This window comes from Salvelinus alpinus, chromosome 3 (assembly GCF_045679555.1).
Source record: "Salvelinus alpinus chromosome 3, SLU_Salpinus.1, whole genome shotgun sequence".
Classification (NCBI taxonomy): Eukaryota; Metazoa; Chordata; class Actinopteri; order Salmoniformes; family Salmonidae; genus Salvelinus; species Salvelinus alpinus.
The window spans coordinates 25,761,887-25,777,910 of NC_092088.1; the positions used below are offsets into that span (position 1 = coordinate 25,761,887).

Consider the following 16,024-nt stretch of genomic DNA (forward strand, 5'->3'; position numbering starts at 1 on the left):
TTCAGAATAGCCTACTACACCATGAAAAGGCCTATAACTTAGCCACAGAGGATCAATAGCTTCTTTTAAAAAAATAGCCTCGCTGTGGATTGTAGCCCAATAACAAGGCATAGCCAACAATCGGGAACACACGGCAAATATGTCAGTGAAATAACAGCATGCAGACCAAACAGGCCTCGCAATATTTCAAATACAATCGATTGCTCACCTGCCTGTATTATGTGAGCAACGTTAGTCCTAGTGACCGTGTGGACCCTAAGCTACATACATCTATGGCTATCTATCGATCTGTTTCTCGTGAAATAATCCTATGCTAAAGTTTGCCGGCTAGAGTAAGTATGTTTCAGGCAGCACATAACGAATTTGTTGTTGACACTGGCATACTATGCTGTCTCACTGTACTTTAAACTTTCATTTGATCTCATTTAGTTTCTTAATCAAAGACAATCGCTGTTGAAAGCACAGCATTTAGATGTATTTATTTTGACTAAGGCTTTGATTTTGCTGTTCCACTTATGGTAATCTATAGCCCACATGGTCATTTGGCCACCTGTCGGCTATTTTGGATACTGTTACTCGCAAGTTAGACACCGATCCGGTCTACAGATATTTGTGTATATATAAATGCATTTTTCGTTGGGGCTCTCCTTGATGTATTCTGAACTACCGTGGTTTACGTTGGCCTTAATTGGTGATGTTGCTCACTGACGGTCCTCAGTCACATTCACTTTATCTCGGACTCCACTACGACATTGGAGTCTAAAACTATCACTCCTCTCTTCCAATTTCACTCTTGTTAAATTGTTGCACTAGCTGAAGAGTTTAGACCCACGGTTCGTTTGCTTAATTGTATATATCAAAAATGCTAGTTGTCCGTTTGTATACTGTTATTTAATTGTTTCCACCTAAGGACGTTTGTAAGAATTTACCAAGACAGGGGGTGACCCTTTTCATAGCCTACTGGTTAATTTCAAATGTTTCTCATTATCTCAGCCATGTGGCAACACCTAGTGGACGTCATATTATGGCCATTGAACATTATGTTGGCATTATCCAAAGATTCTTGTGCTCTGTTTCTGTTTCTCTAAAGTTTATTTATTTATTATTCAGATGTTTTTTTCATGCTGCTCCTCTCTCAATCTCTTTTCCTTTTTCTTCATTTGACGTTTTGGGACTTCCAGTCAGACTGGTGACATGGAACTCTTACACACACGGAAACTGACAGCTATTTAGATAACTTGGATATTCCATCTATTGATATGGACATGAGTAAAGTTCTGGATAACCCTCTAGATGAGATAACAAAGGCTCTAAAGTTAATGCAAAGTGGCAAGGCCCTGATGGCTTCCCCATTGATTTTGATAAAAAATTCTCAGATCAACTCTACCCCTTACTATTAGATCTGTTCACCGACTCGTTATCACATGGCTCTCTCCCCCCGACGCTAACTCAAGCCTACATATCACTTATACCCAAGAAAGATAAAGATCTGGCGGAATGTAGTGGATATCATTCCATTTCACTTTGAACGCTAATGTTAAACTATTAGCTAAGGTTCTAGCATGCCGGTTGGAACCCTGCCTTCAGGGTGTCATATCTGATGATCATCAAAGGGCGACAACTGTTTTCCAATGTACGCCGTCTTTTGGGCATTATACTCGCTCCTGTCTCTCCAGACCCCAAAATTGTTGTTTCTCTTGATGCGGAGAAGGCTTTCGACCGGGAGGAGTGGGATTATTTAAGATTTTGTGAAGATTTTGTTTTGGGTCCAATTTCATCTCATGGATACGTCTCCCCTATTCTGCTCCTACGGCTAGCGTACACACCAACTTTCAACATTCAAAATACTTTCCCCTCTCCAGAGGGACCCGGCGCCCTATGTCCCCACTCCTTTTTGCAGATACGATAGAACCGCTTTACTTGGCCTTAAAATGATCATTATTCACGAGAATCCACCGAGCTGGTGAAGAACACAACGTGTCACTATATGCAGAAGATCTACTATTATATATCACTAACCCTGTGAACTCTGTCGATAACATACTGCATATTTTAGACACATTTGGATCATTCTCAGGTTACAAATTGAACATTCAGAAAAGTTCATGTTTTCTGATCAACCCCGCTGCCAAGCAAATTCCCCCTGGAGCCTTGCCTTTCCGTCTATGGTTTTTCCAACTTAGGCGTGAGTATAACACATTCTCTGGCTACCCTCCATAAAACTAACTTTGCAAGTCTAGTTACACAAGTTAAAGCAGACTTACAACGCTGGGATAGTCTGCCTCTCCCCTTAGCTGGCAGAATCCAATCTGTTCAAATGAAAATTTTACCTAGGTTTCTATACGTTTTTCAATGTCTTCCGATCTTTCTGCCGAAATCATTGTTTACCAAGTTGGATAGGCTCATCAGTCATTTTATCTGGGAAGGCAAATCACCTAGGATACGTAGAGCAATATTTAAAAGAAGGAGACAAGATGGAGGATTGGCACTTCCAAATTTACTTTTTTACTATTGGGAAGCCAATATTCAAAAGATTATGGTCTGGTGTAATGCTCCAAGTACCAACTGGTGCTCATTAGAAGCACACTCCTGAAAACCATCCTCCCTTTCTGCCCTTACTTGTGCTCCTTGTGTCCTTCAAAGTATACTAGAAACCCCATTGTGCTCTCTACTTTGAAGATCTGGTGACAATTTCATCAACATTTGAGACTTTCTGCCCCTTCTCTTCTAAGCCCTATCTGAAACAACCACCTATTTCTACCCTCCAAACTCGACCAGGCTTTTGTTTTGTGGCAAGAGAGAGGTTTGGTATGTTTCAAAGATTTATTTTTAGATGGGAAGTTTGCCAGTTTTAATGATCTCGTTATTTTCAAGCCATTGAGATGGCAGCCTTAAATTTCCTTTTTTGAACAGTTGCCTTCTATTGATCAGGAGTAAGAATTCTGGCCAACAGGGGATATGAGAGGGTGTGGGAGGGAAGGGACAGTATGTTGTGATATTTTAATTTTATTTTTGTGTATATGTATGTACGTACAGTTGGTCAGAAGTTTACATACACCTAGGTTGGAGTCATTGAAACTCGTTTTCAACCACTCCACACATTTCTTGTTAACAAACTATAGTTTTGGCAAGTCGGTTAAGACATCTACTTTGTGCATGACATAAGTAATTTTTCCAACAATTGTTTACAGACAGATTTTTTCACTTATAATTCACTTAATCACAATTCCAGTGAGTCAGAAGTTTACATACACTAAGTTGACTGTGCCTTTAAACAGCTTGGAAAAATCCAGAAAATTATGTCATTGCTTTAGAAGCTTCTGATAGGCTAATTGACATCATGTGAGTCAATTGGAGGTGTACCTGTGGATGTATTTCGAGGCCTACCTTCAAACTCAGTACCTCTTTGCTGACATCATGGGAAATTCAAAAGAAATCAGCCAAGACCTCGTAAAAAAATGTGTAGACCTCCACAAGTTTGGTTCATCCTTGGGAGCAATTTGCAAACGCCTGAAGGTACCACGTTCATCATTACAAACAATAGTACGTAAGTATAAACACCATGGGACCACGCAGCCGTCATACCGCTCAGGAAGGAGCTGTCTCCTAGAGATGAACGTACTTTGGTGCGAAAAGTGCAAATAATCCCAGAACAACAGCAAAGGACCTTGTGAAGATGCTGGAGGAAACAGGTACAAAAGTATCTATATCCACAGTAAAACGAGTCCTATATCGACATAACCTGAAAGGCCAGTCAGCAAGGAAGAAGCCACTGCTCCAAAACCACCATAAAAAAGCCAGACTACGGTTTACAACTGCACATGGGGACAAAGATCGTACTTTTTGGAGAAATGTCCTCTGGTCTGATGAAACAAAAATAGAACTGTTTGGCCATAATGACCATCGTTATGTTTGGAGGAAAAAGGGGGAGGCTTGCAAGCTGCAGAACACCATCCCAACCGTGAAGCACGGGGGTGGCAGCATCATGTTGTTGCGGTGCTTTGCTGCAGGAGGGACTGGTGCACTTCACAAAATAGATGGCATCATGAGGGAGTAAAATTATGTGGATATATTGAAGCAACATCTCAAGACATCAGTCAGGAAGTTAAAGCTTGGTCGCAAATGGTTCTTCCAAATGGACAATGACCCCCAAGCATACTTCCAAAGTTGTGGCAAAATGGCTTAAGGACAACAAAGTGAAGGTATTGGAGTGGCCATCACAAAGCCCTGACCTCAATCCTATAGAAAATTTGTGGGCAGAACTGAAAAAGCGTGTGAGAGCAAGGAGGCCTACAAACCTGATTCAGTTACACCAGCTCTGTCAGGAGGAATGGGCCAAAATTCACCAAACTTATTGTGGGAAGCTTGTGGAAGGCTACACAAAACGTTTGACACAAGTTAAACAATTTAAAGGCAATGCTACCAAATACTAATTGAGTGTTTGTAAACTTCTGACCCACCGGGAATGTGATGAAAGAAATAAAAGCTGAAATAAATCATTCTCTCTACTATTATTCTGACATTTCACATTCTTAAAATAAAGTGGTGATCTTTACTGACCTAAGACAGGGAATATTTACTCCGATTAAATGTCAGGAATTGTGAAAAACTGAGTTGAAATGTATTTGGCTAAGGTGTATGTAAACTTCCGACTTCAACTGTATGTGTATATGTACATATGTGCATATAAATTTATATATTTATTATTATTTACATGTATTTAATTTTGTAATTTATACGCTGCTTTTGTTGTTAAGGAAGGGAGGTGTTTCAATAAGTATAGGGGGATAAAAGGATGTACCTGTTACATTCGTAATTTGTATATCTTTATAAGTCCAACAAAAATAATAAAAAAATAATAATAATCCAGCTTCCTATACAGCAGCGATGGATGCCCTTGGGCAGCAGTGGGGCCACCCACACAACCTGGCACTTGAGCAGATCGCCCACACGATGGATGCCGCTGACCATCCTTGCCCGCTCGATGGTGAGTGTCCTGATCTCACAGACCTAGCGAATTGGCTCCAGATCGAGGCAGAGTGTCAGGGCAGGGCACAAGCGACCAGAGAGAGGTGTGAGCGTATGCCCACAGAAGATATGGGGCACTAACGTTCTCACGGAATCGACCAGAGTCCACCCTGGGGAAAGCCAGCCTCGCCACTTCGATATAAGTTTAAGGACTAGCTCCAGCCCTACTCAACTTACTCCAATGACCTAGACGAGGAGGAGCGCTGCACCAGATGTGACCGATAGCACTCAGCAGAGAAGTGCATCCTCAAGAAACTCTGCAACATCTGTGAGGGACGCCACCTATACGTCCTTCACAAGATCTAAGTCAAGGAGACCATGACCAGTCACCATGTCACAGCCCCCAAGAACACAGCACGAATGGGACGGCTAAGCTGCAATGGCCAACTGCTCCTCGAGGTGGCCAACTGGTCCCACCCATCTCATCACAGCCAAAATCGCAGGAGGCAGTGCTCCGTAACCCTAGGAGCACTGGAATGCAGCTGGCTAAAGGCCTTGCACAAACCTCCTCCTGCAGACCAGGAGCACTCAAGCCAAAGCAAGACGGCCACATGATCAAGACCAAGCCTGAGGACTACAAGGTACCTCGTCTAAGGAACATCGATCGGATCGTAGCCACACCACTGGTCTGATTTAATAGGGGTCAGCCAGCTCATACCATAAAATGATTTAAAATATGTACTTTTATTTATTTGTACCTTTATTTAACTAGGCAAGTCAGTTAAGAACAAATTCTTATTTACAATGACGGCCTACATACAAACAGATACAGTATATTAGGTTACAGTCTTGCTATCTTTAGCTCAGAGCATGTGATCTACTGTAGGACTGGTGCAGCATGGCCATACACAGACACGTATAAGGCTTCTTTTATGGCTGCATCTGGAGGAACGGTTAAGCCTTGTGGTAAATCAGTGTGATTTTAAATGACAGTCCTGATTATAGGATTTATTAATACAACTCATTTCTTTACTTTTCATTCGAGAAATGCTGTGTAGTGATGATAGGGAGGTAATTGACACACTGTGTGTAGGCCAGCGAAACAAAATCTACATTTTAATCAATTTTAAATCAGGGCTGCAACACAACGAAATGTCAAGCGGTGTCAATACTTTTTGAAGGCACTGTATGTCTTGAAAGAGTGACATCACATTGGGAACACTGCCTTCAAAAGCAATCAATGCAATGCAATTCTCCAAAAGTATTGGGACAGTGACTGAATGGTCCTTTGAGTCCAAGTTCTTTTAATTTGGAGGGGCAGCTGTTAAAACCCCTCTCCCCCTCAGCTAGAGTTGATTACATGTATGGCCAGTCTGCTGCATGAGGAAGGGCACTCTCTGCCTTGGAGGTGTGAAGTGTCTGTTTACAGGTCACGCCTCTGACCTCTCAAGGGACCTTCCACCCACTAATCAGCCCCCTTGACCTTGCCCACCTTGGCCTTGAGCCAATAGGAACTTTAGGCCGGGACTGATGTAATAGTCAGCCCATATCATACAATTATTTTAAATATGTACATAGAAACAGATACTGTATATTTAGTTACAGTCTTGCTATCTTTAGCTAAGAGCATGTGATCTGGTGCAACATGGCCATACACAGACACTTAGATGGCGTCTTTTATGGACGCATCTGGAGGACGGTTAAGCCTTGTGGTAAATCAATGTGATTTCAAACGACAGTCCTGATGATAAGATTTATTAATCCTACATGGGGAGGCAGACATCTCTCCTGGTCTGTTGCCCTAACAACAACAAAATGTGCCACTGTCCCAATACTTTTGGAGCTCACTGTAAGTTGCCATGAAGAGAGCCTTGACAGAAACAAGACAGATAAGGAGGTAAAGTATAAACCTACAATGGGGAGTCCCTTGACTTATTCCACATTTTGTTGCGTTACAGCCTGAATTCAAAATTGATTAAATATCTTTTTCTCAACCATCGACACACAGTACCCCATAATGAAAAAGTGAAAACAGATTTTTTGAAATTTTTGAAAATAAATATCTAATTTACATAAGTATTCACACCCATGAGTCAATACTTTGTAGAAGCACCTTTGGCAGTGATTACAAGAGTGTGTCTTTCTGGGTAAGTCTATTTAAGTGCTTTCCACAACTGGATTGTGCAACATTTCCCCTTTATTCCTTTTCAAAATTCATCAAGCTCTGTCAAATTGGTTGTTGATCATTGCTAGACAACCATTTCCAGGTCTTGCCATAGTTTTTCAAGTATATTTATGTCAAAATTCTAGCTCAGCCACTCAGGAACATTCACTGGTTAGTAACTCCAGTGTAGCTTTGCCCTTGTGTTTTAGGTTATTGTCCTTCTGAAAGGTGAATTCATCTCCCAGTGTCTGGTGCAAAGCAGACCGAACCAGGGTTCCCTCTAGGATTTTGCCTCTGCTTAACTCCATGCTCTTTATTTTTTATGCTGAAAAACTCCCCAATCCTTAACGATTACAAGCACACCCATAACACGATGCAGCCACCACTATGCTTGAAAATATGGAGAGTGGTACTCAGTAATGTGTTCTATTGGATTTGCCCCAAACAAAAGACTTTGTATTCAGAACAAAATGTTCATTGCTTTGCCACATTTTTTGCAGTATTACTTTAGTGTCTTGTTTCAAACAGGATGTATGTTTTGGAATATTTGTTAGTCTGTACAGGATTCCTTCTTTTCACTCTGTCAATTAGGTTAGTATTGTGGAATAACTACAATGTTGTTGATCCGTCTTAATTTTTCTCCTATCACAGCCGTTAAACTCTGTAATTGAGCAGTTTCCTTCCTTTCCAGCAACTGAATTAGGAACGATGACTGCATCTTTGTAATGACTGTGTGCGTTGATACATCATCCAAAGTGTAATTAATAACTGCACCATCCTCAAAGAGATATTCAATGTCTGCTTCTTTTTTTTTACCCATCTACCAATAGGTGCCCTTATTTGCGAGGCATTGGAAAACCTCCCTGGTCTTTGTGGTTGAATCTGTGTTTGAAATTCACTGCTCGACTGAGGGACCTTACAGATAATTGTATTTGTAGGGCACAGAGACTAGGTAGACATTCAAAATCATGTTAAACACGTATTGCACACAGAGTGAGTCCAAGCAACTTATTATGCAAAGTTTTCCTCCTGAACTTATTTAGGTTTGCCATTTCCCAAGACATTTGAGCATTTCCTTTTTGAATAATTATGACATTATGGGATATTGTGTGTAGGCCAGCGAAAAAAAATCAAAATTGTAATCAATTTTAAATCCAGGCTGTAACACAACAAAAAGTCAAGCGGTGTCAATACTTTTTGAAGGCACTGTATGTCTTGAAAGAGTGACATCATATTGGGAGAATGCCTTCAAAAGCAATCAATTCAATTCAATGCAATATGGCCCGAAAATGTAATAGTGGCAAGAGGTGGAATAACGATGTTTTGTGAGTGCCAACCTTTTCCTTTTCTGGTTTCAGGAAGTGCATTGCACAAGCCATGTTGAGGAAAACAAAATAAAGATGTACAGGAAACATGAGAGAGGATGATGAAGAGTTCATTTTGCCGCCATAATGTTTTGCAAAGATGAAAGGAAATATGGCCAACAAACTGTCATCTCTACATTTAATTTGATATTTTAGCAGTAGCGATTATCCAGAGGGTTAAGTGCCTTGCAGAAGGGAATGTCAACAGATTTATCACATAGTTGGCTCAGGGATTCAACCCAGCAACCTTTCGGGTTACTGGCCCTATGCTCTTAAACACTAGGCTACCTGCCATCCTTTGCTCTCTCCCTATCTCTCTCCACTTACGTTGAAAGCAGACCTGTCAAGTTTTTGAGAGAGGAGTCGGGAAAGGGTGGGATGGGAAACTAGTTCAAATAGGAAGGGTTGGACTATATTTTTTGAAAAAGTACAGATGAAAGATCTTAATTTGAGCTAGTTTGCTACAGCAGGAAAATAATCCTGCAGCAACAGGAAAAATTAATTATTATATTGATTGTAATTAATGGACAGTTTTGTAGGGGTTGACACATTTTCATAATGGACATTTCTGACATTTCTAAGTGGAAATGACTAACTTCAGAAGCCTTTTTAAACCTCAAATACATGACAAGATCCTACATCTGTAGAGACAGAAGGAGGATTAGATCATGATTTATAGCAAATTATATTGCAAGTTGGAAACGATAAAACCTTATATGCCGGCGTGATATCATATTAATGTGGATGGAGTAATGTAGATGAGGAAAAAGGTTAGAGGTGAAGTCGGGATATTTTTAACTGGGAGAAGGGGGAAGAGAGAGATCAGTGATAAAAAGAAAGAAATAGTCTTGTGGTTACCTAATAATGGAACGACACAGAAATGCAAGAACCCCCAAGGCATTGATAAGTAGTTTGAAGGACAAACGGGTAAAATATACACAGAGTAGATCATTCTGTATCCTGAGTAGCTAAAATGACAGGCAGAAAAGCTGCCCCAATGTATGTCAATTGTTTATGAATGATTATAAACTACGTAAATACTTGGTACAAATTGGTATTTCCTGTTTTTTTTTAAACTCTTTACGGCAGAAGTTTGTTACTAACCTGTAATGTATTTTCACATTTTCAGAGTATTCTCATACTGAAATAAACTGTTTGTATCTGTCCTTCAAAATGATATTATATTTAGAGTTTTTTTTTCTGGTGAGCCTAATGTACAGGAACCCGTCAATCAGGGAGTGTGGTGGTTATTTGAGCTGAGCCGTCAAAGGTTAGCGGTTGAGTGAGGACGGGGCCAAGAAAGGTCTAAGATGGTGGCGGGGGTTCAGACATGGCAAGGGGATATCATATCTATCTTAAGGCCCAACCACCGGTAAATTCAGGGTGAAAAAGGATGGCTCTGGGAGAACGAGAGTAGATGGAAGGAGGTGAAAGTTTATGGGGGTTACAGTGGTCACTGTTTCATAGGTGACAGACGGTAGGTAGGACAGGGGTCTGGAAATCTTGGAAATGTGGCAATAGGCCTCCACAAAGATAAGGAGCTGTGGGAGCTTCTATACTTAGTAGTGCTTAGTGTGTGTCACATTTCAAGACTTCATAGACTGTCATTGAAGACTAACACAGTGTAAAACAGACAGCGATACGTGTCAAAGAAATACAGAGATTTTCTGTCAGAGGAAAAAGGTGGTAGAGCAGCGACGGCAGAAAGACAAGGCCAATCGTCCTGTCTTGATATCAACGTGGTGTCTTTAAAACTCATCTCCCTCTCACACTCTGGTTTTCTAGTCCCTCTCTCAGGTTACCGCCAGCGTTGTGATTTACGGTAACACTTAGTCAAAGTGGATGTTAAAAAGGAGGACGGATCGCTCCTCAGAGGAGAGGAAGCCAACCATATATTGAAATCCGCCATAGACACACATCACTAAATATAGTGCAGTGAAGTTTTATGACAAGTTTGAAGTCATGACATACCCAAACGTTATTGGGTTACTAAGTGTCAGTCTAACTTCGATAGGTAGGAAAAGTTGGGATTCAAACGCCATGATGCTACCAAGCTTATTTTCGATATGTTGTCATCAGCTAAATGACATTATCATAAACAACAGTATATTTCTCAACTTTCCGACAGTCCTGCCAAGTAACCAGGAAATGAAATCTTCCAAGACAGGTATTATTCCCAATGCGTGCCTTCCCTAGCATGCATTTGTGTATAAATCAAAGGTCTGGAGCGAAACCAGCTAGTAAATGTGGAACAAAAACAAATGATAGTAAACCTTGAAAGAAAAGTTTTTTTTTGTTTTTCAGGACAGGTGCAGAAAATGTGTGAATATCGGTGAGGTATATGCTTTTGTATGAGCTGTAATATTTGGAAATAACTGAGGAGCGATTAAAATAAACGTACTTCTGGACACGTAACTAGTAGCCTGAATTGACATAAGTTTTATGCCCACATATCAGATAGTAAATTATAGAGTAGATAGTGTTCCAATCCATTGGTTGTGATGTCAGCTCAATTTGTTACATTTCTAAGTCTCATACAAATACAATTTCCGGGTTTGTCATGGTATCAATATATTAGAGCTTATAGTCAACATTTTGTATGTTTTTTTTATCTTTTGAGGGAACATATATCTGTAGGAAATCACAGAATGCACCTTACACAGAACTGTACTATTCATAATTATTTAAATTATTTTTACAAAACTTCCCCCTGATACTGTACAATTTATTTGATCAAACTTAACGACTGCTGAGTTTTCCATAGCAAAGCCATCACGTACGATCCTTTATGTCACATGTGCAAGAGCCTGCACTTTTAAACTTGCACACATCATCAGTTTCCTTAGGGCACATGTAAGCTATACATCGCTTATGACTGCATCACCTGATTAGCTCATCTGATTCTGAACACATGCATTTGGTCACCCTATAGTGTCATACACCAGTAGTAATTGTCTGGATCAAGTTCATGTTGTGCTGCAGTGACGAAACTGAGAGGGCAACGAGATTAGACCCCCTGTATGTGTAGTCATTTTTCTCTGCAAACTAGTCCATCAAACCACTTCTCTTGCACCTGGCATCTGTTCCTCTCTCCATCTTCTGACATGACATACCGTATGTACTAAGCTCCATTATTTTGTCCTCTCCAACCTAAGATATGCAGTACATTTTCACATCAGGTTGTTGCTAGCTGGAACCAAATTCCATGCAGTCTGGTTTACGAAATGTACTGTAGCTTACTAACAGTATTATAAATGACATCGGTGTACACTGTTTGGAAATTGCTCTGGCGTTGAATGTATCTTCATTCATATTCCGTGCAGTACGTATTCATATTAGCTATGCATTTGCTCAAAACAATCACTTTAGAAACGGCTTAGTAAATTGACAACTCAATTTACTAAAGTCGTGAGAAGACAACAATTATGACTTTCAAATAAACCATTTCTGCGAGGAATTTCGAGATACATCCCACTCCTTTCTCCATATTTAGACAGAGTTCTCTATGAAGTAGTCTTTACTAACAATAAAATAAGTCTATGGACATTGACGTAAATATATATCAGAATGCATGTTCAACACTGCAACAATATGTCTACAGTTACGCCACTTTTGCAAAACAAATGAACAATTAACTAAATATCTAACAACTATGTAAAAATCCTTTCACATTTTACAATTTAGCGCTTTACACCCTCACATCTTAGATATGCATCCTCTAACAGAAATACTTTCCACATACTGATTCAAATTAATGATCCTTCAGGTGCATACCTGCATCAGCGGCTTCAGGCATGACTATCCCAGTGGCTATCCCAGTGCCTTCTCGTCTCGGCTGGAAGTCTGACGGCTTGCTGTGCTTATTCCTTTTATTTCTCTCTCTCTCTCTCTCTCTCTCTCTTTTTTTATTTATTCAAAGCTCTCCTGGCACTTAAGTCACCCACCCACCAGGGAGGAAGGTAGGGAGAAGGGGAGAGAGAGAGAAAGGGAGAGGCTGTCACTTGAAACCAATGAGGATTCCAAGGAGACGAAGTGAGAGGCAAGAGTGATAAGGTGGGGGAGACAAGAGAGGGTGAGAAGGTGGAGAGAGTGGTGAAAGGGGTTTATTTGACCAGGAGATCGGTCGACGTATTAAACTTGTGGAATACTTGTCATGTTAGAGGGAAACTATGCTGTGAGCGTAGCAACATCTGCTGCTTTTCTATCACTTTGTCTTGCACCTCGTGTATGTCACCGCTGCCCCAATCATCACCTCTCACACTACCATTAAGGGCTCAGACACACCAATAGCGTTTGCTGGCCGAGAGTACTTAGCACCTCTGAACGTAATCTGCTAACCGAATGTGCACCAATTTAACATGTAAAATCAAATGAAAATGGCAGTCTGAGGTCTACTGTGGGTGGTCCCTAAAACACAGCGTGCTGAACGATCGTCAGATTAACGTTAGATCCACATTCGGTGCTATGTGTGCAAAGGGCCTGACCCATAGGCCAAAAAAAGCACCTCTGGGTTATGCTCTTTGTTTTCTTTCCTTCTTCCATTTCTAGTTAGATTTATTTGTCATTATATTATATCACATTATATAAAGTGTAGTGGGGAGGCAGGTAGCCTAGTGGTTAGCGCGTTGGACTAGTAACCAAAAGGTTGCAAGATCGAATCCCTGAGCTGACAAGGTAAAAATCTGTCGTTCTGCCCCTGAACAAGGCAGTTAACCCGCTGTTCCTAGGCCGTCATTGAAAATAAGAATTTGTACTTAACTGACTTGCCTAGTTAAATAAAGGTTAAAAAAATTAAGTGTAGTATTTTAATGTACCATATTTATGTCAATGTAATAGGATACTTTTTCTTGACCTACATTTACATATCAGAGTTGGGGTTAAAGGTTTAAAACAATTGGGGGTAAAAGGAAAAAGTGATGAAATAAATAGCTTCTACTTTTCAGTTTATTAAGAAGTCATTGGCAATATACTGTATGCCTTTTTTCAATTACTACATTTGGAATTTCAGTTTACTTCCTGAATTGACGGCCTTCAATTCGAACTGACCCCAACCATGACACATACATGTACGTACTATATTCATTCATTTAGTTCCTATGTTTCATATCAGAGCTATTAATAGCCAGTGAATAAGTATACCCTAACAAGTGGCCGGATGACCCCCTCACCGTTCCTCCCCCTGATTAAAAATAAACATTTTGTTTGTAAGACCATAAAGATTTAACAATATAGAATTCTTAATGACTTTCTCTTTTTCCCCACTTTTTGGTGGCCCATCGACATGGAAAATTTAGCCAATCCAGTATTTCCTACTCATAATTGAATCCCCCTCCCCAGGCCTTTCTAAATGTACCAATAAGGCTCTCAGAAGCTATATACGCTATAATGGTCAACAGAGCCTGACCATACTGGATAGTGTGCCGTTCTAGAGTTACACTATCTGACACTTTCCCCTGTCTCCTATTCACTGACATCTAGTGGTTTAAAAGCGGGTCTGAAGGAATGTCTTCATTACTGCTCGTCACCGCCTCTTCAGCTGTGACTCCTCAGCTAGCAGAATGCGACTGGCTTGACAGCTAGTGTCACCGTGGAGACAAGCCCCCTGCTGCTCAGCTCTCGTGTAAATCTGTGAAAGTGACGAGCACGCCGGCCCGGTGTGCCCACCGAGAGATATAGTTGCAGACAGGGCTGAAATGCACTGAGAGGAAGGGATAGAGAGAATGAGAGAGAGAGAAGAAAAGTGAGATAGAGGGAGGAACTTGATACCCTTTGTTCAACAGGCAGAGAGGTGGTGGGGTCACAATCAACTAACACCCCAAAGGTCCACACACTAACACAAACTTTCATTGCACACTTATAGCCAGACCCACATTTAATACACATGCGTTAACACGTTGCCTAAATGCATTGGTTTTAATCTGAGATTTGCACTAAAATGTGAGATATGTGCACAGAGTTTACATTTGGATTTGGCCCTTAAAGGGGATTGCCAAATCCATTTCAGGACTTTTAAAAGAATGGCACTTAGGCATTGATTCTTGAAGAATATAACTTATGCATGAGCTTAGGACAACTGTCGTAACCCATCAGAACCCCAAATATAAGCTTGTTTTGTTTACTTCATTGATAGCAAACAATGTTCTTGTAAACAAATTCTGTATAGCCTCAAAACAACATATAATGTTTATCTCTGGATGGTCGGCCTTCGCATCCATAGCTCTGTTAATCAATTCGAGAGTGTTTACCAAAACATGTGGCAGGGTTTCTGCTTCATTTTTCTTTGAATACTAGCTCTAAAATCTGGACAAACTGACTAGATTGGTATGTGTCTGAAGGGATGTACAGGACAAGATTTTCCTAAAGTGTTCGAGGATTTTATGTAACTAATGTATAGTATTTTTAAATAGTTTTCCCACATTCGTCATTTTAAAAATGGGAGAGGACAGAATTAGAACCAACATCTTGTCAGAATTTGAACTTTACATCATGAAACCAATATAGCCAAATAGACGGAAGACCACCTATGTTTAAATGTAATTTAAGAATAGATGTTGCTATGCAGTGAGAGAGGTAAAAGAGATTGAGTGGAGTGGCTGACACCATCACCATTTGACTGATCTAACATTTAATAGCCTGTAAACACAGCCATTAAGTTTACAGTGTGAATTAAATGTAAAATCTTGTTATACTTCATTTAACTGTCCCTATTAATCCGGTATTTTTTTTTTTTTACTGGGTGACATAATTACCTAATAAATACTCGTGACCTGTATTTTGGATTCTTTGGAATTTCAAACATACTCTACAAAGAAAATTATATTTTCAAAATTATATTTTCAAAATGAATACATAAAAAAAAACAAGATGTCTTACACGTTGTAATGTAGCCATTACGGCTGTGAATAATTTTTAGCAAGATTCTACCAACTTTTACGGCAACATAACCCCCCTCGTGTTGGCCCATGTTGACTCCATTGATTCGCGCAGTTGTGTCAAGTTCACCTGGTCAGTCTATAAAGTGTTCAATAGGATTTATTGGACTCCTCTGAGGATGAACGGAATAGGTTTGATAGAATCCAACCTACGTTGGAGATGTCAGTCAGTTGCAGGTGATAGGATCCATATGTTCTGCAACTGTCCCAGCTTGCATACCTTCTGGCAGACGGAAATGGAAACTATTGGGGATAGTCCGGGTACCACAATACTTGGAAATCCTGAATATCAGGATATTGATAGACTGAGAAGCTCGTGTTTAAACTGGCTAAAGGTTGCTCTAACCACAGCCAAAAGAGTCATATTGAGACACCGGAGGGAGAAGAACCCTCCCTCGTATAAGGAATGGTACATAGCCTTAGCAGAAACGGCTTCATATGAAAGATTGATTTATAAAATTCATGGCAAACTCAATAACTTTTCTGACATCTGGGGACATTTTCTCTCCGAGATAGAAAGAGAAAACGATGTAATGGCCTGATAGACTACAGACATACTGTACATAGATAGATGACTGGTAGGGGTAGGGTCTTTT

The 16,024-nt window shown here is 40.3% G+C and overlaps 1 protein-coding gene across 2 annotated transcripts in view; it reads right to left on the reverse strand.

The window, feature by feature from the left end:
* The window catches only part of LOC139570419 (myosin-binding protein C, fast-type-like), a 50,360-nt gene extending 37,958 nt beyond the window's left edge, over nt 1–12,402 (reverse strand). For both annotated transcript variants that reach the window (XM_071392276.1, XM_071392275.1), the window contains exon 1: nt 12,271–12,402. In XM_071392276.1, coding sequence (XP_071248377.1) covers nt 12,271–12,292 — 22 coding nt within the window. In that variant the 5' untranslated portion in view covers nt 12,293–12,402. The remainder of the gene's footprint in view (nt 1–12,270) is intronic.
* Nucleotides 12,403–16,024: the final 3,622 nt, after the last annotated feature.